We start from the raw sequence: 22,902 nt of genomic DNA, 5'->3' as shown, positions 1-22,902 counted from the left end.
ATTCAGTTCCACAAAAGACATTGCGCCAGGTGCTTAACATAATCTGCTCTCACTTCATTCTCTCTCCTGATATATTCTCAGTGAGGGAGCAATATGGTTCCCCACTGCATTCACCGCCTAGCACAGTACTTTATGAATAAAAGGTGCTCAACACATTGTTAGGGAATCAACACATGAGTAATAATTCCTTAAGGTGGTCATTATTACCTTAATTTTATGAATGAAGAAAACACAGCTATGACAGAGAAAGCCACGAGAGAAGAGAGAAAAGAGAAGAGAGGAGAGAGAAGGGAGAAGAATCCTGAGAGAGAGAGAGAGAGAGAGGAGAGGAAAGAGTAGGAGGATGAGAGAAGAGGAGACGCGAGAGAGGGAGAGAGAGAGAGAGAAAGGAGAAGATAAGGGAAAGGAAGGGAGAGGGGGGAGAGGACAGAAGAGAAAAAAGGAGAGGAGGAAAGGACAAGAGGAGAGGAAGAGAAAGAGACAGGAGAGGTAAAGAGAAAAGAGAGAGGACAAGAAAAAGAGGGAGGACACAAAAAAGAGGATAGAGAGGAGAAGAGAGAAAGCAAGATAGAGAATATCGAACAGAATGAGATAATAGAATGAGAGTATATGAGATGTATATAATATAAATATATTATTGTAAATAGAGATATATACAAATTATATTATATATAATATAATTATAATAATTATAATAATATAATCTATGTTGTATATAATATATAATAATTATAATTATATATTATATATTTATATAATATAATATATATTTATGTATACATAAATATATAAATATAATATATATTTATGTATAATATATTATATAAAATATATAATATATATAAAATATATTTTAAGGGTGGAGTTTGAATCAAATCTCATTCCATGCCACCTTTAATGCACCACATCAAGATAGTACGTGAAATGCCTGATTTTTAAGCTTCCCCTAAAATCTAGGTGCTTGCTCACCGGTTTGAAGTATGGACAAAAGAGAGTTTCCATTCAAACTTGTCTTTTACAGATGTCTCTTGTAATAGAGCACTTTCAAAAAGGCCTTATAGTTTACTTTCTCTGTCTATTTATGTCACAAATCTTCACTGCCTCTTCCCTAGAGGCTGGATCCCGCTCTGGGAACAGGAGTTCTAATGGTAAACTTTCAGATGTCGGTTTTGACCATCTTAGACTAATGGTCTTATGAGGCATTAACATAAACAAGTAACCGACAAAAACATAAACATATAATAGTTCCCAATTTGGGTGAGGATAGTGAAAGAAATAAAAAAGATGCTGAGATAAAGAAAAAAAGAGTTGGACATTGTTTCAAGTGGAGATTAAGAGTGTCTTCTCGGGGCACCTGGGTGGCTCCGTCGGTTGGGCGTCCAACCGGCTCAGGTCATGATCTCACGGTCCGTGAGTTCGAGCCCCACGTCGGGCTCTGTGCTGACAGCTCGGAGCCTGGAGCCTGTTTCAGATTCTGTGTCTCCCTCTCTCTCTGCTCCTCCCCAGTTCATGCTCTGTCTCTCTCTGTCTCAAAAATAAATAAAAGTTAAAAAAAAAAAAAAAAAGAGTGTCTTCTCATGGTCAGAGAATGAAGGAAAAAGGACAAGTATTACAAAGAATGAGGGCAGCGCACCCAAAGGGCTTGAGGTCAGAACAAGACTGGAGTGTTCTAAAAGGAAAAGGTAATAACCTAATAAGTAATGGGGAGATACGAGGATGGTAGGGATTGTAGGTAAAATGGAAAGTAAGGAAGACTGTGACGAGCTCTGTTAGCCTGGCATGGAGTTTGGAGGTGACAGCAAATGCTATGGTAAATCTGAAGAGTTGTAAGCAGAAGAGTGCCAATTCCGATTTATCTGTTAAGGATTTATCTGTTTGCTGCGGAGCGAAGGAGAGCAAGAATGAAAGAATGGGAACCATTAGTAGGTTATCGTAGTAGCATAGGCAAGAGGTGAATGCAGCCACATTAGGAGGTCTGTGTTTATTTAATGGCCTGGGTACTATGTGACTGAGCAGGTGGCCTGACACCAGGCTCTGGGCAAAAACTGAACTGCAATTGATTTATTTCTAGGTTGCCTGGGCACCTAGTTTTTGGTCAAGCTAGAGTTGGAACTAAAATAGTAGACTAAAACAAACAAAAACAAAAAGCTCAGTAAGAGTTAAAAAGAACTTAATCATAAACGATGGGAAAAGGAACGAATTGGGAATGTACGGAAATTATTTCTGACAGTTGGGATTATGAGTGGCTTTTGTGCTCCTGTCACACTTCTCTATGCTGTCCACATTTTTGGCTTCCTTTTAAAAGCGGGCATTTGGGGGGCACGTGGGTGGCTCAGTTGGTTAAGCATCCAACTCTTGATATCGGCTCAAGCTGTGAGCTCACGGTTGTGAGATCGAGCCCCATGTTGGGCTCCACACTAGGCATGGAGCCTACTTGGGATTCTCTCTCTCTCTCTGCCTGTCTGTCTGTCTCTCTCTCTCAAAATAAATCAATAAACTTAAAAAAAAAGATAGGCATTTGGTCTAGGAGACAGGAGACGAGTTTTATTCTTACTCAACCAAAATGGGCTCTGAGACTTTGATCAATTAATTTCATTTCTCTATGTATTAATGTCTTTTGTACCACAACAGGATTAGGATCCCTAACATTTATTATCTCCCCATGATTTGTCTGTGTTTCTCTGTATCATTGGCATGGGAGTATTCAATAAACACCACAATCTTTTAAATCCCAGATTGAACATTATCACACTAAAAATGAACTTACAAGGCAAGACAAAACAAGAATTTTCCCTTTGTTCTCTCAATCTTGCAGGTCTATGGTTTGCTGCCACCGAAGAGGGTCCCTAGCGTTGCACACGGAGGTCCCATGAATGCATATGGTGAAAAATGTATCAAGGCAGAGGACATAGTTCACAATGGAATTGTTTACACACCAAAGTGGGCCGTAAAAGAGGATGACGTTTACAGTGTTTTTGAGGTAATTCGTCGTCCCAAAAGTATAAACAACATTGAGTTTTAAGTTTTTGTTGAAGTGGAGAACAAATGGGCTTCTAAGCTCTAGAATCTTATCCTGCACCCCCCCCAAAACAAAGCTAAGCTTAACAGAAAAACACTGAAACCTCAGAAGCACGGGGAACTTTGTACACATACAGATATTCAATCATCAATGTATCTTGCACTCTGTAGCGCAAGTGGTATGCTTTTAGGGCCCACAGCCTCAACCAGGTTGATCCCAAAGCTGTTTACGACTGCCATAGCCCCCTCAGCAATTGTCAGAGATTCTAGTGTGTGAGCATAGTGAAATATTTTCCACAGTGAAAGGTGAGTACCTTATGGGCGGCCATTATCATCAGTCTGTTGCATAATACATACAATGTTGAATAAATAAATGACTGAATACACAAAGTATAATACTTTCATCATCTTTACTGCAGTAAAATTTCCAGGAAAACTGAAAGTAGTCTTTCACAAAGAAAAGATTTACAAAACTTGGGTCGGAATGTGAGCAGGCCTGGGGCAGGTTACATAAAATGTCTAGCTTTCAGATTAACTGTAACTAGACAGTGTTACGAAGGGAGAGTTTGTCCAGCTTTGAGATGAAGTCTTATCACACGACCAAAGAGGGCTTAAAACCCTTATTGTATCTTGGGGAAACGTGCCCTTCTTCCGCAGCGTAGCGGAGAGCAATTTAAATCTCCTTCTTCTAGAGCCTCCGGGATCGTAAATCAGTTGGTGAGAGAGGGGTAGGTAGAGGACTCTTTAGGCTCATTAGCTAACTGTTTCATCTTTAAACATTTGCTTCTGACTTCTTTCTCCCTATTTCATGTCACTGCCACCACTGATAACTGTGTCTCAGCCTCGCACAGTTTCCCGCGTATTCGGAGGTAAGACAGCGAGTCGTATTTCCTGGTGACTAATAGTGAGGAAAGAGGCCGCTGGGACCAGGTGAACTCGAGGAATCAGGCTACTGTAGGCATCTGCATGTATGTTTTGGATGCAGAGATTCAAGATACTTACAAGAAAATGAGAAAGAAAAGAAGCAAGACTAAATTAGGAAAGGGATGGGCTGAGCATAGATATTTAGGGAAAGACACATTTTCCAATAAAACTTAAACAACACAAAGTGTAACTAACTGTGAAGAAAAATCTCCAATGTGCAACCCTCTAATTTCAAATGAAAAGAAACATAAACAATTATTCTGTGCACACACACACACACTATATATGTATGTGTATACATATATATATATATATATATATATATATATATATATATATTTGTTTGGAGAAACAAATATTGGTTGGTTGGAGAAAAGGAAGGGAAGATAAACATACAGGTGCAAAATAGTTTCTTGGATGCAAAAGATAATTAAAGAGGCATCAGCGTATAGCAACAAAATTCAGAAATAGGAATCAGTAGAATCAGGGTTCTAATCCCAACTCCTAGTCACCAACTGGATGAACTGGACTGTCTGTGACTCCGTTTTCATATTTATAAAATAGCTCTCTTCCTTTTTGTGTGGCACTTTCATGATGATCCTATGGGCTATATGCATGATAATAATGAAAGTGTGATCATGTAGGGAAGGAGAAATTCCTCCTCTGTGCCTCAGGGTGTTCCGGCTGGACTAAGAATTCGATTTCCATGAGACAGATTAACAGGAGAGAAGAACGGTTTTATTACATGCTCTGGGGGCCCAATAATGAAATGGAGACCTAAAGGAATGAACAAACAGGAAGCTTTTGTACTTTTTAGCCAAAGAGAAGACAAATCTGTGGGAAACTGACAGGATAAAGAAAACATGTTCGGGAGCTTTAGAATTCTAAATGGAATTTGGGCTGAGGTCATAGATAAAAAAAAATAATAACGGGGTTTGTTTCTACAACATTCTTGGCTTTAAAGTTCCTATCTCTGGTGGTAAGGATTTTTATCTTCCTTACTCTTTCCATGAAAGGGTACCTTTCATGTGGGAGATTTATTTACCGCTGTGAGGAAGACAGAGGAGGCATTGAGTGTCCTTGAACCAAATGTTTCCCAACTAGCCTCAATTCAAAATAATCAATATGCTATATTCGCTTTGGGCAGCCTGCTCTTGACCCCTACAGTACAAATGTAAGAAAAGATTCCATTCTCAGGATTGGATTGCCAATATGCTTTAATAATCCATTTTCTTCCAGTCTGCAGGATTAAATATTTTTACCAACTCAAAACTCCACAGTCCATCTTTTTGTTGGCTGCCTCCACCATATCCTGTAGCCTATGAAGACGGTAAGGGGGAGATATCTTTGCCTGCTAGGATAATAGGGGGAAAAAATGATGTTTTGCTGGGGTGGGGTGGGATGAAAAGTTATTTTTCTGAGTATTGAATCCTGTGACTCTTGTGAATCTGCAGCGACTTCTTGGTGAGTTTTCTTCAAATAACACCCCCTCCCCTCCAAAAAGAAACAGTTTTTAAAGCAATTATCGTTTCATTTTTTTACTCTGTCTCTGAAATCAAAGGTGACTGCTTTTTTGTCCTAGCCTTCAGTAGTCTTGCGATTTCAAATCCTCCCTATCCAGTGTGGGTTCAACACCTCAATTAGTCAGCATAAGACAGATTTTACTGCAATAACAACCAAACCCCCACAGCTCAGCAACTAAGATGACAACAGTTTGCTTTTCTTTGTTCGCTCACACAAAACTGCATATACATCCAGTAGCTGTCCAGAACGGCTCCCTCCCAATCAGTGAGTTAGGGGTACCTGTTCTATTTTCATCTTGTGACTCCATTTCCCCTGTGCCATCCAAGACCATTACCATGGGAAAGGAGGGAAATGATTATTTTGTCCTGCTGTGGAAGTGGGATATCTGCCCTTCCTGCAAGGAAGACTGAGAAATGTGAAAGATCGTATGTACATTAATTGTCTCTGTCATATTCTTTTATGAAAATCAAAGTGACTTTGATATGTCGAACGAAATAGAATAGCCCAACTTTTGGCAGTTAGACTACTGGTCTCCTTGTGTGTTTCCAGTATACCTGGCAAAGAGGAAAATCTGAAAAGATGCTGAGTATTCTTTTCTATTGCTGTCACGTCTAGAGAAAGTTTTCTCTACGCATTTGTATATCCACTAGTCCTACTTTCTAATAAGAAATGTTCTAGTATAAAGTGTTCCTTAAAAATAAAATAAACACGGACTTGACTACAGTAGACATTATTTACCTAAGAAGACAAAGAATCAAGTTCTAGTTGGCAACAGAGGAGCAAATCAGAATATTCCCTCAACAGAAAGAAAATTCTGTATAGTGAAAAACGCAGTGTGCTAAGGGCCAAGGGACATGTTCTTATCTGTGTGGTAGGTCATATGGGACTTTCCAAATTCACAGACTAAGGCTCAACTTCTTCAAATCTGAAGTCAGAATGACAACATCAAAGTTACTGAGCATGTGTTGTGAGCATAAATGAAAAAATATAATCATGTTGCCATGAATGGTATATGTTTAAAAAAATAATTGAAAAGAGGGGTGACTGGGTGGCTCAGTCAGTTAAGCTTCTGACTCTTGATTTCAGCTCAGTTGATGATCTCGCGGTTCGTAAGTTTGAGCCCCGCATCGGGCTCTGCACTGGCGGTAGAGAGCTTGCTTGGGATTCTCTCCTCTCTCTCTCCCTCTCTCTCTCTGCCACCCAACCCCTCTCAAGATAAAGAAATAAACCTAAAAAATAATAATGATAATAATAATAATAATTGAAAAGCACTATTACTTTATTTTCCTATCCCTCTTAATACCAAGTGTGTATTTTCTTTCCAAACATAAGAGAAAACATGCTCATAGAATGATCCAGAAAACCTAAAAACAGAGTAGTGTCATTACATTCTTACCCCAAATATTCTGTAAGACTCTATGCAAACTTTGCATTTGTATTTGTCACCTACCCATTCTTTCCTTTTCCTTCTCAGTTATACCACCTTATTCTTGTGCCTCATTGTTTCATAACGAAATTACTTACAAACCACCCTAATTTACTTTTCTTGCCTCCGGTCCTTCTTCACGTCGGTCTATCCTGGATACTGTGAAGGGCACTATCACCCTTAAACGTTGCTCTTATCATGTCACTTATTTCCCATAGATGGTCACCATTTCCAGAATTCATAGAATTATTGTACTTAAGGCTTTAAAAAGGCATGTTCCACTGTATTATTTTATGTGTATGTAAAATATATATCATATTTATATTTATATATTTACACCCGTGATCTTTAGATCTTCTGATCTCTAGAGTGTCACTTTTTTTTTTTTAATTTTTTTTTTCAACGTTTATTTATTTTTGGGACAGAGAGAGACAGAGCATGAACGGGGGAGGGGCAGAGAGAGAGGGAGACACAGAATCGGAAACAGGCTCCAGGCTCTGAGCCATCAGCCCAGAGCCCGACGCAGGGCTTGAACTCACGGACCGCGAAGTCGGATGAATACTCACGTGACCTGGCTGAAGTCGGACGCTTAACTGACTGCACCACCCAGGCGCCCCTCTAGAGTGTCACTTTTATTTAAATCAAGCTAACTCCTGCATTAACAGATCTACTTTATTTGCCCTAATCTTCCTGGTACTTCATTATATAACTACACCTACTGTTTACTCAACAAACCCTCAAGATAGACATCTCACTCCCTTTTCCCTGTGGAGCATCCCTTCTGACCTCTGTGTACATACTTTTAGAGCCCTTTCCTTCAAATATCTCCTCGATTCTCCTTTGTTTCTCGTCTTTCAGTGATCATCTAAAATTCTACTTTGGTAAAGTCGTTCCTGGTCACTCAAAAGTTCATTTTCTGTCCTTTATTGAGTTTCTGGGGTCTATAACATCCTCTACTGTATTCTAGTGTTTGTGTCCCTATCTCATTCACTGTCAAGGAAAAAAGCGTTTCTTAAATCCTTTCTGTAGCTACTACTCATTCTTCTCGTTCAGTTCTCACTGCAAGTGGAGAACACGTGATCATCCTTTCAGTGTAAAGGCACTATTTGGTGTGTTATTCCTCCCGTTGCTAGTTGAATAATCCACAGAGAGCTACATTTGTTTTCATTTCTGGAGAAAAATACATTTACCTCCAGACTCTTTGAAGGAGATAAGATTAGCTTTCCTAGAGAACAAATGGGTAAGTGAACAAAGTAACAAGCTGATAGGTTAAATTGCTCTGATAATGAACATTCCCTGAGCAAATGACCTCATTCTGCTTGAGAAACTAGGCAACGCGAAGAAATTCATGATAAAAATGAGGTTTATGTTGGGCCCTTCGTATTGTCTTTCCACAGCCCTTCCACAAGTCTTACCACAAGTAGCACCTGGTGTTGGAGGAAGAGCTCAATCAATAGCAATGAATGAGAATGTTCCAACCATAGTAGAACGTCCCATGAAAGAGACAATCCGAAAGTACTTCCCTGAGACCTGGATCTGGGACTTGGTACCCCTCGAGTAAGTTGTGTGTTGCCCAGAATTTAGTTTAGGAAAAGATGTGACTCCTCCTCTTTGATTCTGGTGTTAGCGTTGGTTCCTGAGCCCTTCAGTGCTGTTCCATTTCTTTCCAGTAAACATTTAGGCTCATAGTTCATTGATCTCGTAGATCAGCAATGCGAATTTTTTTCTAATTTCATCCTGAGATATCTAAAACAATGGAAAGTGGGAAGCTACCCTTGCCTCTAAAAAGAAAAGAAAAACTTCCAGAGACCTCCTGAGGAGTCCCAAGTTTAGCATTGGCCACACTGGGTTACTAAGTTGTCCCACTCTAGAATCAGCTACAGCCCGTGTTAAAAAATGTGTTGACTCACAGCGTTCCTCTTTTTTCCTTCTCCAGTTTATCAGGTAGAAGTGAGTTGGCAGCGAAGGTCCCAGACACCATCACTGAGTGGAAGGCCCATGCACTCTGCTTGTCTGGAACCACAGGGCTGGGTCTCTCCCCCATCATCTCTCTTCAAGTGTTCCAGCCCTTCTTCGTGGAACTCACTCTCCCCTACTCCGTGGTTCGAGGAGAAGACTTTACCCTCAAAGCCACCGTGTTCAATTATTTGTCCCACTGCATTCGGGTAAGGGCCCTTCTCTGGGAGCAAGCAAGAGTACAAGGAAGGCACCCAATCGCCATTCATTATCCCGGTCTCCTACATAATCCCCCGGCAAATCATAGCTGAATAATGATGTAGGCTAATTTTGGAATGGAATAGCTGCTAAGAGCAAAGCTACCTGACTCATCCAAGGTGGTAACGTTATATTTGCTTGGGGTTCTATATTTTCTGTGTATTCCTAAATTCAGATATTATTTCCACCTGATTCCTTCTTTTTCTCCCCCCTGTGTTCTTTCTCACACTTGTGGGTGGGTATGGGGTTCAGGTCAGTGTGCAGCTAGAAGCCTTCCCTCACAACTCTGCCGACCTAGTGAGAAAGAATGAAGCCAATCACTGCGTCTGTGGAAGCAGGCAGAAAACGGTGTCCTGGACTGTGACTCCAAAGTCACTGGGTGAGTGATAAGGTTGTTGGCAACTCCCACTTCCTGCGTTGTAGTGATTTGCTTTCCACCCTGACCCTGACCCGGATACGTGGGGTTTTTCCCTCCTCCTTCAACCATGATGCACTGAAAGAAAACCATCATATCTACTGGAGAAACTTAAAAAGAGAAACTATTCAATACGGGATCACTGTTTAACTCCTTAAGGGTCTTATTTTCCAGGCAAGGTGAATTTCACAGCTACCGTGGAGGCCCTGCAGTCTGAAGAATTGTGCGGCAACGAGGTGCCTACAGTCCCGGTGGTTGGGCGGAAGGACACTGTAGTCAAGCCCTTATTAGTTGAGGTACGTGGGTAAACTTCCTGAGTCTCAGAGGCCTTATTATATTATATAGCATTACCTACTATGTATGTGAGTGCCATTTCGTTCCCAAGAATAGAAATGGATCTGCAACTCCGTGTCTTACTAACATTTTCCCCTCTCCTTTAGAGTAATTGGGATTTTTTTTTCTTCTACACTCAGTATGACTTTACTTTTTCACTTTTTTTTTTTTTTCCAACGAAAAGCCTGAAGGAATAGAACAGGAGGAAACTTTCAACACACTCCTCTGTGCATCAGGTAAGGGTCAAAAGTAGACAAAATTCTCAATTTCAGCCACTCGCCCGAGTGTAGGGTTGTAGAATGCCATATGCGCTATGGTTTCCTCTGGAGAAAAAAAATAGCATACTCTCCCAAGGGCAAACCTCAGGGCATTTGATTCAGAACGGTCTTTTCCAGATGAAGACTCAAAGAAGTTAAAAGACTTACCTAAAAGCTTCCGGCTAATAAGGAGAACCAAAGCTGATGACCACAGAACAGGATTCTTTCCAATGCACCTGCGCTTATCAAACTTCTCCCTAAATAATTTTCAAAGTATTGAAACACCTGTGTGGCAAGAGTAGTCATTATTCAATGACTAGTTTAAATGTACTCAAATTTAACTTACTCATGTAAGTCATTTGAAGAACTTCAGGTCACTAGCATATATAGAAAACCAATATCTTACTACTATCAACAAAACGATATAAAAATTACCATGAAAATGTTCAACTCTGCACCATCTAGAATCCTCTTGAGAACAGTGCTCCGTGTGCAGATCTCTCCTGTATGTAAGCATCCCTTGATAATCTCATTCAGTCACAGAACTTGAATAACTTGAATAACTCCAGCTTTGCACTGGAGACAGCAAAATGTACAACCTGAGTCCACACTGCTTTCCTAATTCAGACTCGTGTATTCAGCTGCCCACTTATCAACTCCACTGACGGGCCTGTGGACTCATAGGTATTTCAAAACCAGCATGTTCAAAACTACACTTCTCCTGGTTCCCACAAACCTGCTCCTCCTGCCATTTTTTTTTTTTTTTTATCCATCTCAGATGATAAAAATCCCATTCTTCTACTTGCCTGAAGCAAAAATTTCGTAGTCATCCTTCACCATTACTTCATTACATTCCACACCCAATCTGTTTTCAACTATGATCGGCTCCACCTTGACATTTTATCCAGAACCTTCTTACTTGTGCACTTCTACTGTAGTCTTTTCTCTCCTGGATCATCTCAATAACCTCCTAACCGGTCGCCTGGCCACCTGCCCTTGATCCCTGACAGCAGGAGGGATTATTTAAAGCACACTTCAGATCATGTGCCCCGCGTCTGTTCAGACCTTCCGAGAATTTCCCATGTCCCCGAAAGTTACAGCCTATTCCTCCAATGTCCCCTCCAAACCCTCACGATTGCCATGACTTCATACCCTGTGACTCTCTCCCTCACTCACCCTCCTCTGGGCACAGTGGACTCTCAGTCTGGTCTTGGAACACAGCCAGCATACTCTAATCTCTGGAGTCTTTTCGCTTTCTGTTCCTTTTCCCTGGAAGTCTCTTCCCCCAGATATGTGTAAATCATATCCCTTGACATCCTTCAAATCTCCGGTCACCTATGATTTTATTGAAGAGAGGAGCTTACTTCACACCAGCTCTGTCTTTGCTTTGTCTTACCAGCTGTCCCATATAAACATTCTGCTTTAATTTTCTCTATAGAACTTCTTTTTTTTTTTAATTTTTTTTTAACATTTATTTATTTTTGAGACAGAGAGAGACAGAGCATGAACAGGGGAGGGGCAGAGAGAGAGGGAGACACAGAATCGGAAGCAGGCTCCAGGCTCTGAGCCATCAGCCCAGAGCCCGACGCGGGGCTCGAACTCACGGACCGCGAGATCGCGACCTGAGCCGAAGTCGGACGCTCAACCGACTGAGCCACCCAGGCGCCCCACTATAGAACTTCTTAACGCCTATCATACTAAATATTTGTTTGTTATCTGATTCTCCCGTTAAAATGAAAACTTTGGGAAGTCAGGAATTTTTTTTTTTTTTTTGAAAATTGTTATATCATTGCACTTGAAGCAGAAGCCGGTATATCGCGCGCACTTAATGCATATTTATGGAATGGAGGTATTTTTAAAAAAACACTCATCATATATATCAGCATAAACAGGGGAAGAAAAGAGTCATAACATAAGGCATGTGCTCAGGAGGAAATCGGTACAAATTTAGCACAGACATATATTAGTTAATATGGACTTCACTGCAAGATGAACCATGACTTTAGGAGAAACTTGGACGGCATCAAAGAAATTACACAGTGATCCAGAGAAAGGACAGGTGGGAATTTGATCAAAAAGGGGAAGAACTTGAAACAAAAGTAGGACATTGCTCTCTTGTTGTCCCTCCCTTATACATATTTGTCTTCTTTCATTAGAAACTGGAGTGTCTGAAAAGCTGTCACTCAAAGTTCCTTCAGATGTGGTTGAAGGATCTGCCAGGGCGACATATTCGGTTTTGGGTGAGTCTGCCGGCCCGAGGCAAACAATTTTCCATCTCACTATTCTCGTGCACGCAGCCTCACTATCCACAGTTAAGACATTGGCTGTAGGCATTCGTTTGAGAGAAAGAGTGCTAAGCTAAGAATCGCACTGGGTATTAGTCACAAGGGGGGCTGAACAGATGTTGTGCTACCTTGACACACTCTAAAAAGTACCAAGGGTCACCTCTCGGTGTCCTCAAATTCAAGAGACTGACTAGGTGGTGAGGCATCCTAAAAGTCGGTTTTTACCGGACAAGTTGTTCATCAGAAAAGATGGCTCCTGCCATTCAGTTTTTTCCATCCTTGAACCACTGACTTTATTTTTCCCACTTTTTTCTATCCTTTCTATTTCTTGTTTTTCTTCGCCTCATGTGCTTTCTTGTCCTTCTCTCTATAAGTGATTTGACCTCACACTTTGCTAGTAATCTATCTTCCTATCCCAACATAGACCAGCTCTGAGTGCCTCGGATTTTTTTTTATGTCTCTCGTTCCCCAGGTGACATACTAGGTTCTGCAATGCGAAATCTCCAGAATCTTCTCCGGATGCCATATGGTTGTGGAGAGCAGAATATGGTCCTTTTTGTCCCTAACATCTATGTTCTGAACTATCTGAATGAGACAGGACAGCTGACGGAGGATATCAAGTCCAAAGCCATCAGCTATCTTGTCAGTGGTGAGAGATTACCCCGAAAGGAGAAATCTTAACTGATTCCCTAAATAGCTCTTTCACTGAACTCCAATCAGTTTCTCCTTGGTTAAGATTTAAAAAAAATCACCATTGCTACGATAACCAATCAAATGTCCCACTATACCTCCAGAAAATTCAATGGCATTATCCAGTCTTGGAGATATCTTGATAACACAGTAGTTTTCCTAAGATTCCTAACCAAGTTTTGAGGAAAAGACTGATTAATTCTCCAATGTTTCTGCTATTTCCTACACCTACGAATACTTCCTTTTCAGGGTACCAAAGGCAGTTGAATTACAAGCACAAAGATGGTTCATACAGCACCTTTGGGGATTATGATAGTAGAAGTCAGGGAAACACTTGGTAAGATAATTATTTCCATATGCTCACTGTGGATTCATTCTATTTGGGAATTCTGGAGATATTGATTCTCTGATACCTGGAGTTGTTTCATGGAATGCGCTATCCTTTAAAACTCCACAAGCCTGTCATCGCTATCGTGTGATCTCACCAATTCATGTATGAACGCTCACCTGTTGCAATAGTAGAGTAAATAGCAGTAAAATAAAGATCCCCCAAAATGGAAATATAAGGCAGGAAGCAAGAAGCTTCTATACTGTGTATTAAGGGAAGGAAGAGGGAAAAGACAGAAAGAGACTGTGATGTGATAAAGAATCATTTAGGAAATGGCAGTTTGGGTGACGGACAGTGTTGTCGGGCAAACATTTTGCACGAAAAAAAGTGAAAAAAAAAGTGGAAAGTTCTTCATCAACTCTGAAGAAACCAGTTAAGTCGAGAGATTCAAGAAAGAACTCAGATAGTTGCTGCACAAACAAAAGAATATTTAGCGTGCACGTGTCCTGTCCCCACCAATTCCCCCAATGGTTGCTTCCACTGAGTTGTGAAGACCAAAGTCTGAATGCCGTTGCCCAAAATGAGCTTTGAACGTGAGATGGTCCTCATGTCTGTCTCTTCTGTGCTGGACAGGCTTACTGCATTTGTGCTCAAGTCCTTTGCTCAAGCCCGGTCGTACATTTTTGTGGAGAACTCGCACATCACGGATGCCCTCACTTGGCTCTCACAGAAGCAGAAGGAAAATGGTTGTTTCCAACGCTCCGGATCACTGCTAAACAATGCTATTAAGGTGGTGCCATTAATTTTGTTCTGGTCCCTGGAAATAGTCATATGTAGGGACAAAGATACTCCTACTGATTCCTCAGGTCTCAGTGACATAGATTTGAGGTAGGGCGGTAGGTTCTAAAAGCTTCTGCAACCTGACAACAAATCAGTAGTTTTTTAGGGAATTAAAATAGTGTGCGAAACACCTCAGCATGTTACTAAGAGTGAGGGTGAGTGATTTGGAACTGATTCAAGAATTTTAGGGTGGAGGAGAAAGAGGGGAAAATCAATCATACTGCACAAGAAAAGATGCTTTCTGGTGAAAAGTGAGCAAGGGGAAAAGCAGAGTTAGCCAACTCCGGCTAATGAATAGTGGAATGTTTGAGTATCTCTGCCTGTGATCTTTACAGGGTGGGGTAGACGACGAAGTGACGCTCTCCGCCTACATCACCATTGCTCTGCTGGAGATGCCACTGCCTGTCACTGTATGTACCAGCACAGTCCCTATATCCTGTCTCACAAATATAAGGAATACAAATCACGAAATTATGAATCTCTGAGGACAATGAGTCATGGTTTTTATGTTATTTAATTTTGGTATATTTTCACTGGCACATAAAAAACTAGATACTTTTGGAAGCCACAGAGGAAATTATTCTCGGGTCAGAACCATGATGTCACGTGACACATGGAGACTATTAATCCGGTGTTAGCCTGGAGACCGTTCATTAGCCTGGTTGTGCTAGATAAAGATCTTTTCTCATCTGTTTTAGCATCCTGTTGTCCGCAACGCTCTATTCTGCCTGGAAAGTGCCTGGAGATCCATCTCAGAGTCAGAGGCCCAAGGAAATCTTGTCTACACCAAAGCATTATTGGCCTATGCCTTTGCCCTAGCAGGAAACCAGGCCAAGCGAAGTGAGCTGCTTGAATCACTGGACAAAGATGCTGTGAAAGAAGGTAAGAGCTGCTACGGTGAAAGGAGTTAGAATTTACCTCCGGAATCACCAGTGATCAAAAGAAGGAAGAGAACCTATCATGACTATAGTACATCACATATATCACATTATATTATTATAATGATGATAAGAATAATTATCATTGATCCAACGCTTCAATTCTGTAGGTGACATGGAATATTCTTTCAGTTCACACATTATAGACTCTGCAGCCCGACCTCTAATATCACACCAGTATGTAACAGACACAAAGAAAAAAAACTGTGATTTACTGGAAACGTAAATTGGCAAAGCGTTGCTTGATTGGCGGTTACTATTTTTACACCGGCTCACCACGTGAGCTCTAACGCTAATGAATATTCATGAATCAGATTTAAAAGTCATTCTTTTTTTTTTTTTTTTTAATTTTTTTTTCAACGTTTTTTATTTATTTTTGGGACAGAGAGAGACAGAGCATGAACGGGGGAGGGGCAGAGAGAGAGGGAGACACAGAATCGGAAACAGGCTCCAGGCTCCGAGCCATCAGCCCAGAGCCTGACGCGGGGCTCGAACTCACCGACCGGGAGATCGTGACCTGGCTGAAGTCGGACGCTTAACCGACTGCGCCACCCAGGCGCCCCTAAAAGTCATTCTTTAAGTTAAAGATCATACTCTTTTCCCTTTCAAAGATGAGTCGATCCACTGGCAGCGTCCTGGGAAAGTTCAAGAAGTTCCGTCGCTCTATTATCAACCCCGGGCTCCTTCTGTTGAAGTGGAGATGACCGCTTACTTGCTCCTTGCCTATCTTACTGCTCGGCCTACCCCATCTTCGGAAGATCTGTCTGTGGCTTCACGTATTGTGAAATGGATCACCAAGCAACAAAACCCCAATGGGGGCTTCTCCTCCACTCAGGTCTGTGGAGAGACCCTGGGAAGAAAAATAAATACCCGAATACATATGTAGACACAACCATATTCTAGGAGTTGGATAATTGGATAATATTTCTAATTCATACTTTCTCCATTCCTCCATCAGCAGAAGGGTTCCAGCCCCCTGTCTTAATATATTCATTACTGTGCTGCCCTTTGTACAGTCTTTCTTATCTTCTCTCCTTAGTGGACCCCCAACTGTAAAATAGATCAATCTTTTTAACGCAATGTTTCATAAAATTACTTCCTCGTTAAAGTAAATCTTTTTTTTCACCCAAAGACTAGAAATCGTCTAATATTTTATTCAAAACATTTCCTCTCCCCAGTAAACACGAAGACTCCTATCTGCTTGGGCTGATCCCTTTGCTTTTTTCTGGAATTGGCTCCCTCCTTTTTCTGTGTCTTCCCACCCTAGTAGTCCCTGATGCCCCTCTTCTGTCTATATAAACCCTTCTCATGATTCATCCATACTCTTATGTCTAACATTCTTCACAGTCTCCTCTGACTATCTAGCTCCAATTTCTTCCCCTTTCTTCGAATGTGTCCACATGTATTATTATATAAATTTATAAATTATCGAGATAACCTCTGCTTTATGTCAAATATCTGGGTCGAATTTCCATGTGTTGAGTGTAAATTACTCGAATGGGGAAACTTTTTAATGTCCCCCCCCCACCAAGTATAGACTAGTTTATGATTAATAACAGGTCTGCGTTTGTCACTAAATAACTCCGAGAGAGAGTAGGGTTGATATGATTTACATCCAGTATGATTTTGGTACCTTCTCTCCCGTGATTTCTGCCCCATCTCTTTTCAGGACACAGTGGTAGCGCTTCAAGCCCTGTCCAAATATGGAGCCGCAACGTTCAGTAAAATGGAGAAAGCTGCTGTAGTCACTGTCAAGTCTTCGGAGACCTTCTCGGAAAAATTCCAAGTACACGATGCCAATCGCCTGTTGCTTCAGGAAATCAGGTTGCCAGAGATTCCAGGGGAGTACAGCACGACCGTGTCAGGATCAGGATGTGTGTACCTCCAGGTGAGACTACCAGGGCGTAAGGGAAAAGTCTCAAGAATTAGATACGAACCTCAAAATGGAAAAAGGCATGTGGGCTAAGAAGAGATATGAATCATCTAGAAGAGACAGACTATTAAAGTGCAAAGATAAGGGATGTTTTTAAATTTGTTCTAGACATCCCTGAGATATAATGTCCTGCCCAAGAAAGAAGGGAAAGTTCCCTTCACTCTGAAGGTTGATACTCTCCCCAAGAATTGTGATGGCATAGAAGCTCACAGGAAACTCCAGATTCACATCAACATTAGGTAAATCCTTGTGTAGGTAAGACCCTTCGTAGAATATTGAGAAACCGATTTTCTTGTGCGGGGAACTTCCGTTGTCCAAGATCACACGTTGTGAATGTGTAATTCTTGCAATATTTACTAGCGAGAAAATGTTCTTCACTCTTGCTGAAAAGCCTTAACATTGAGAACATGATGTTGCCATGCCTGCAGAGTGTGAGTTCATAATGGTGGGTTTTCCAAACAACAATAGCAGAAGCAAATAGAGTAGATGGGGAAGCTGCGTGGTGGTTAAGGATAGAAAACACCAGAAATAAAAGAGAAGGGGAGACTTCTGTCTTGAACAAACTCCAAAGGATTTTGTTTGAATGCCTTCTCCCGATGCCTTGACTTTGTAGTTACACTGGAGAACGTCCAAGCTCCAACATGGCCATTGTTGACGTGAAGATGATATCAGGCTTCATACCTGTGAAATCATCAGTGAAAAAGGTAAGCTCTATATCCCTTACAGATATCAAAGTCATGATAAATACTGACATTTGTGCTTGTCAATTTTATTTTACTGATTCAGTTTTACTTTATTTTACTGATTCAATTTTCAAGAGGTGTACTCCCTCAAACTTACTTCCCTAGAGTGTGCTTACGTCATTTTAATAGTGAATCATCCCTCTTATGTGGTATCAGGTATAAGACGTAAGTCCTAGACATGGTGAATAAGGCGCCAGCAGGCCCGGAGACATCTAGATATGTGGAGAGGTATTGAATTATCTTCCAATCGTGTATGTTAAAAGGGGAAAATATATCACATATATACACATGTATATGATATAAAAAGATGCCAGAGAGAGAGAGAGAGAGAAATGTGATACTCTCCCTTTTTCTTTTTATATGTAAAGGATAATTCTCTCTCATATATTATGAAAATATGTATGTTATGGATAGATTAGTTAGATGACAGATTGACAGGTAATAGATACAGAGATACAGAGGTATAAATAATGGTACATAATATAGAAAGGGCTTAATACATATTACTATATTCCTGAAGAAATCACCATTAGCAATTTGGATGTTTCCGAGCAGCCCATTGGATCATAAATACCTGAAAAGTACTCTCAGCCTGGAATTTCCTCATCTCATATATCTGCCTTATGGTCTTGATCAACAGCTCCAAGAAAAGCCTCAGATTCAAAGGACTGAAGTGAGCACCAACCATGTCCTGATTTACTTTGAAGAGGTGAGATTCTGTAGACTCTGCCAGATCCGGGAACACTACTAGAGGTTCCAACACACCAATCCGGATCCTAGATAATAATGTTTTTCAGACACCCAGGTGAAGGAGGCTGAACCAGTCAACAAAGTTCAAGCTTACTACATTTCACTGTCCATAGAATCATCTTTTTTGTCCTTCCTGTATCTGTCACTGAGTCCCAAAATGCCATTCTCTCCAAAGGTTTTGTTACAGACGGATAGCGTAACCATAAGATTTGATGATATCGTAGGAAGAGAGGATGGTAACTGGTAACTAAGTTAATCTTGGATTCCAATTTGGTTTTCCTGTCTCCCCAGCTAACCAATCAGACCCTGAGTTTCTCCTTCTCAGTGGAACAAGACATCCAAGTAAACAATTTAAAACCAGCTACTGTAAAAGCCTATGATTATTATGAGACAGGTAAGTGGGATTCATACATGCTGAACCTTAAAAAGAAAGAACTAACCTGGTAAAGGGTCACCTTAACTGAAACAAAACTGCGCAGTCTTTCCCTGGAGGAAGAAGTGAGTCTGCGGTCATTGGATAGGTACAGCTCCAATAAGAAGAGCAGGGCTGCGAAGGGGGCTACCCGGTGTCCAAAGAAAGACAGCCTTCCATTTGTGAAACCTGGCCCTGAATTCTGTATCCAAGCCCACCTTCTTCTTCCTCCCCTCTCCACCAGTCCTACATGGTTTAGCACAGAAGTTCTCAGTTTACCGCTTATTTGTAACTGCCCAGATGCCTGTTTACTGGAGGTCTTCACTCTTTCTGTCTTCTCATTTTGTGTTTCAGAGGAATTCACTATTGAAGAGTACAGTGACCCCTGCAGTGCTGGTAAAGTATAAACAGTAAAATCTAGTGCCAACATGAAAAAAAAAAAAAAAAAAAAGCACCTGTCATCTGCATAAGGCTGTCGCTTGAGTCTATCCTTATCATATTATAAAAGTCCATGGTGTGGCATTTATGAAGCAAACTGTTTCAAATGTATTATCAAATTTCTCAGTAAGAAAAACATGCATGTAAAGTATAATTTCTGAATCTGGGAGTACTTGTTTGCAGATGAATCCAGGAATTTGCCACAGATGAAAACTAAATCATCCAATATTTAGTTTACATTGTATACCCAATGGTGATATATTTGTCACCTATGACATTTTTAGGATGTTTCTACACTTATACCATTTAAGGTCAGGAAATTTTTCCCTGTAACCATCCATATAGCACAGCAGAAGAGATAGGACCTACAAGATTTTCCCTTAGGCTGGTCAACGGTGTTCATCTTTGACAATATAACACTTGCTTTGAGACCTTCAGTTTTCCATTCTAAAATTGGCGGGGGGCGGAGGTGGGGGGGACAAGAACATCCCTATCATTGAAAGTAATTAAAATTTACTACATTTGAATATTTATGATTGAAATATGAAAATTATTCCTTTAGTAGATGACAGAATTTCCCTAATTTTCCTACCTTTTATTCTGTTTAGAATCTGAACACAGAAGTGCTTAAAAATGGAAACTTGTGGACCTCATCAGATGATCTTCTCTAGCAGTGAAGAACAAAGACTGATCAGCAGAAAATATAGAGAAACAGGAGACAGGAATCGGAATACATAAATTTGTATGTGGAATAAATTTATGACGTATACACATCTACAATTTCTTTTGTTCTTTATCAATGTTACATTTCCCTTCTGAAATCTGTATCTATTCCCCATAACATTTTAAAAAACACTATTAAAGCTCTACAAAAAGCTGCACTCAAAACACTATAGATAAATCAAAATGGAATTCCAAAAAGTGTTCAGATAACCCACAGGAAGGTAGGGTAAAGAAAGCAATGTTTCCAAATATTGAAAACATCCAAAATGTCCATCAGTAGGTGAATGGTTATATTAACTGTGGTGCATTCATGCCGTGGAATACTACTCAGCAATAAAATGGAACAAACTACCGATTTACACAATAATTTGAACGGATCTCAAAAATATTACGCTGAATGAAAATACAGCCAATTTCAAAAGGTCATAGTGCATGTTTCCTTTTGTCTAACATTACTGAAATGACAAAATGATAGAAATGGAAAACAAATTAGTGGTTTCCAGGGGTTATGGATGGTAAGGCAAGGGAGAATTGGCATGACTATAAAGGGCTAGCTTTAGACAGATCTTTGGGTTGATGAAATCCTGTGTGTGTTTCCTTCACAAGTAAAATTTTTGAATTTGTGGAGCTTAATAAAATACAGCTTCTAATAACTATTATGGCTGGTCCGTCTCATTTCTCTGTTTGCATCTTTTCTTTGCAATACTGCTTATTATTTACTCCAGGTAAAACCTTAAAATCCTTTGTGAAGTTAATTATCTCCCTAGTCTTACTGGGTACTATTTAGTGTTGCATTGAATATTAAGCGATTTCTAATGATTCTGAAAGTCAACATTTTACAATATTTAGCCTTCCCTATTCAGGCACAGTTTATCTTCATTTATTCAATTCACAAGAAAGTGAATTCTGAATTTGATTTACTCTCTGATTTTGGACTGAACTACAAAGTTAAAATTAGAGGTTGACTTCATAAATATATATAGTGTGATAAGATAAAAGCATGAAGTGGGACGCCTGGGCGGCTCAATCAGTTAAGCACCCAACTCTTGATTTTGGCTCAGGTCATGATCTCTTGGTTTGTGAGATCCAGCCCCATGTCAGGCTCTTCACTGACAGAGTAAAGCCTGCTCGGGATTCTCCTTCTCCCTCTGTCTCTCTGCTCCTCCTCTGCTTGTGCTCTCCCTCTCTCTCAAAATAAATATTTTTTAAAAATAAAAATAAAAAATAAAAGCATAAAACAATGTATATACATGGAGACAAATTAAAAGATAAATGCAAGAATAAGATTACGAGGGGCTCCCGGGTGGCTTGGTCGGTTAAGTCTGACTCTGGCTGGGGTCATCATCTCACAGTTCGCGGGTTCGAGCCCTGCATGGGGCTCACCTGAGAGTGCAGAGCTTGCTTGGGATTCTCTCTCTCACTCTCTCTCTCCCCTCCCCTCCCCAAGCTCATGCTTTCTCTCTCTCTCAAAATAAATAAACTTAAAAAAAAGAATACGATTACAAGATAATGAAAGACTAGAAACCGTTGAAAGATTTTAAAGCGAGAGAATATTTCAGACTTGCATTCTGAGAGTTCACCTCCTTGGCAAAGGGAAGAAAGGAGCTTTTGCTGATGTCCAAATACACAGGCCATTTGTGCACAGCCAGGCTATCTTCTTCATGCCTAATCACATGGTTTAGCACACATATCTCTCTTCCACACTTCTACACACTTCATATAAAACAAACTAAAAGATTATTTTCCTCTCATCTCCGAATCAGATCTCTTTGAAAACGAAACCTGTATCTTAATCATGCCTGCGGCCTATTCGCTTAACACAGTGCTGTGAATATCGTAGGCTCTCAGCAAAACAGAAGTGTGACTGAACAGGTCATTGAGTGAGCCTGTTCCCAAACGTGGGTACGTGCAAGATAAATGGAGTAACACAAAGGTGTTGGAATACATCAGGAAAGAAAATGCACTAGAAAGATCATTTCACCCCAAGCTGAGTTGAATTGCTTAATGTGTCACAAATGTGTTATGGAAAAGATTTTCATACTTTTCCCAAGTCAAGTAGATGAGGAGAACAAGGAATTTGGCTTATTTATGAACACCTTAAAACTTGTTTAAAAGTACCTTTTATGCATTCACTGAGCTCAAAGAGGAAAATTAGCGCCTCTGGCTTGCGAAACTAGCTGTCAGCAATCATCAAAGGGGTAAAGACACATTATCTCTGTTGTGGGTTGAATTGTGTCCCCCCAAGAAGATACGTTGAAGTCCCAATCCCTGGTACCTGTGAATGTGACTTTATCTGGAAATAGGGAATATCTGTATCTGGAAATACATCTGCAGATGTGATTTAGATGTAAGTTAAGACGAGGAGCACCAGGGTGGCTCATTCGGGGTTAAGCGTCTGAGCTCAGGTAGTGACCTCGCGGTTTGTGAGTTCAAGCACCACATGGGACTCTGCGCTGACGGTTGGGAGCCTGGAGCCTGCCTCAGATTCTGTATCTCCCTCTCTCTCTGCTCCTCCCCTGCTTGCTCGCGGTCTCTCTCCCTCTCTCTCAAAGAAATACACAAACAAACATACATTAAAAAAGAAAGGTGGAAATTAAGAGGAGATCAGACTGTGGTAAGGATGGACCCTTTATCCAACACTGCTGTTGTTCCATAAGAAAAGGTGACGATATACAGAGGCAAACATGCACAGAGGGAAGACGATGCCAGAC

The 22,902-nt window shown here is 40.6% G+C and overlaps 1 protein-coding gene across 1 annotated transcript in view; it reads left to right on the top strand.

The window, feature by feature from the left end:
* LOC115518324 (pregnancy zone protein-like) overlaps window positions 1-20,848 on the top strand; it is a 48,284-nt gene extending 27,436 nt beyond the window's left edge. Inside the window, 21 exon segments of the mRNA XM_030321761.1 lie at window positions 2,816-2,980; window positions 5,182-5,272; window positions 8,290-8,449; window positions 8,829-9,057; window positions 9,359-9,485; window positions 9,696-9,817; window positions 10,039-10,090; window positions 12,268-12,351; window positions 12,869-13,045; window positions 13,336-13,423; window positions 14,048-14,204; window positions 14,590-14,664; window positions 14,953-15,136; window positions 15,804-16,027; window positions 16,862-17,080; window positions 17,234-17,364; window positions 17,739-17,829; window positions 18,509-18,577; window positions 18,910-19,012; window positions 19,385-19,426; window positions 20,077-20,848. Coding sequence (XP_030177621.1) covers window positions 2,816-2,980; window positions 5,182-5,272; window positions 8,290-8,449; window positions 8,829-9,057; window positions 9,359-9,485; window positions 9,696-9,817; window positions 10,039-10,090; window positions 12,268-12,351; window positions 12,869-13,045; window positions 13,336-13,423; window positions 14,048-14,204; window positions 14,590-14,664; window positions 14,953-15,136; window positions 15,804-16,027; window positions 16,862-17,080; window positions 17,234-17,364; window positions 17,739-17,829; window positions 18,509-18,577; window positions 18,910-19,012; window positions 19,385-19,426; window positions 20,077-20,099 — 2,613 coding nt within the window. The 3' untranslated portion in view covers window positions 20,100-20,848.
* Window positions 20,849-22,902: the final 2,054 nt, after the last annotated feature.

The sequence above is a fragment of the Lynx canadensis genome, chromosome B4 (assembly GCF_007474595.2).
Source record: "Lynx canadensis isolate LIC74 chromosome B4, mLynCan4.pri.v2, whole genome shotgun sequence".
Classification (NCBI taxonomy): Eukaryota; Metazoa; Chordata; class Mammalia; order Carnivora; family Felidae; genus Lynx; species Lynx canadensis.
The sequence above is the reverse complement of the archived record's forward strand: the minus strand, read 5'-3'. Positions and strand labels throughout refer to the sequence as shown.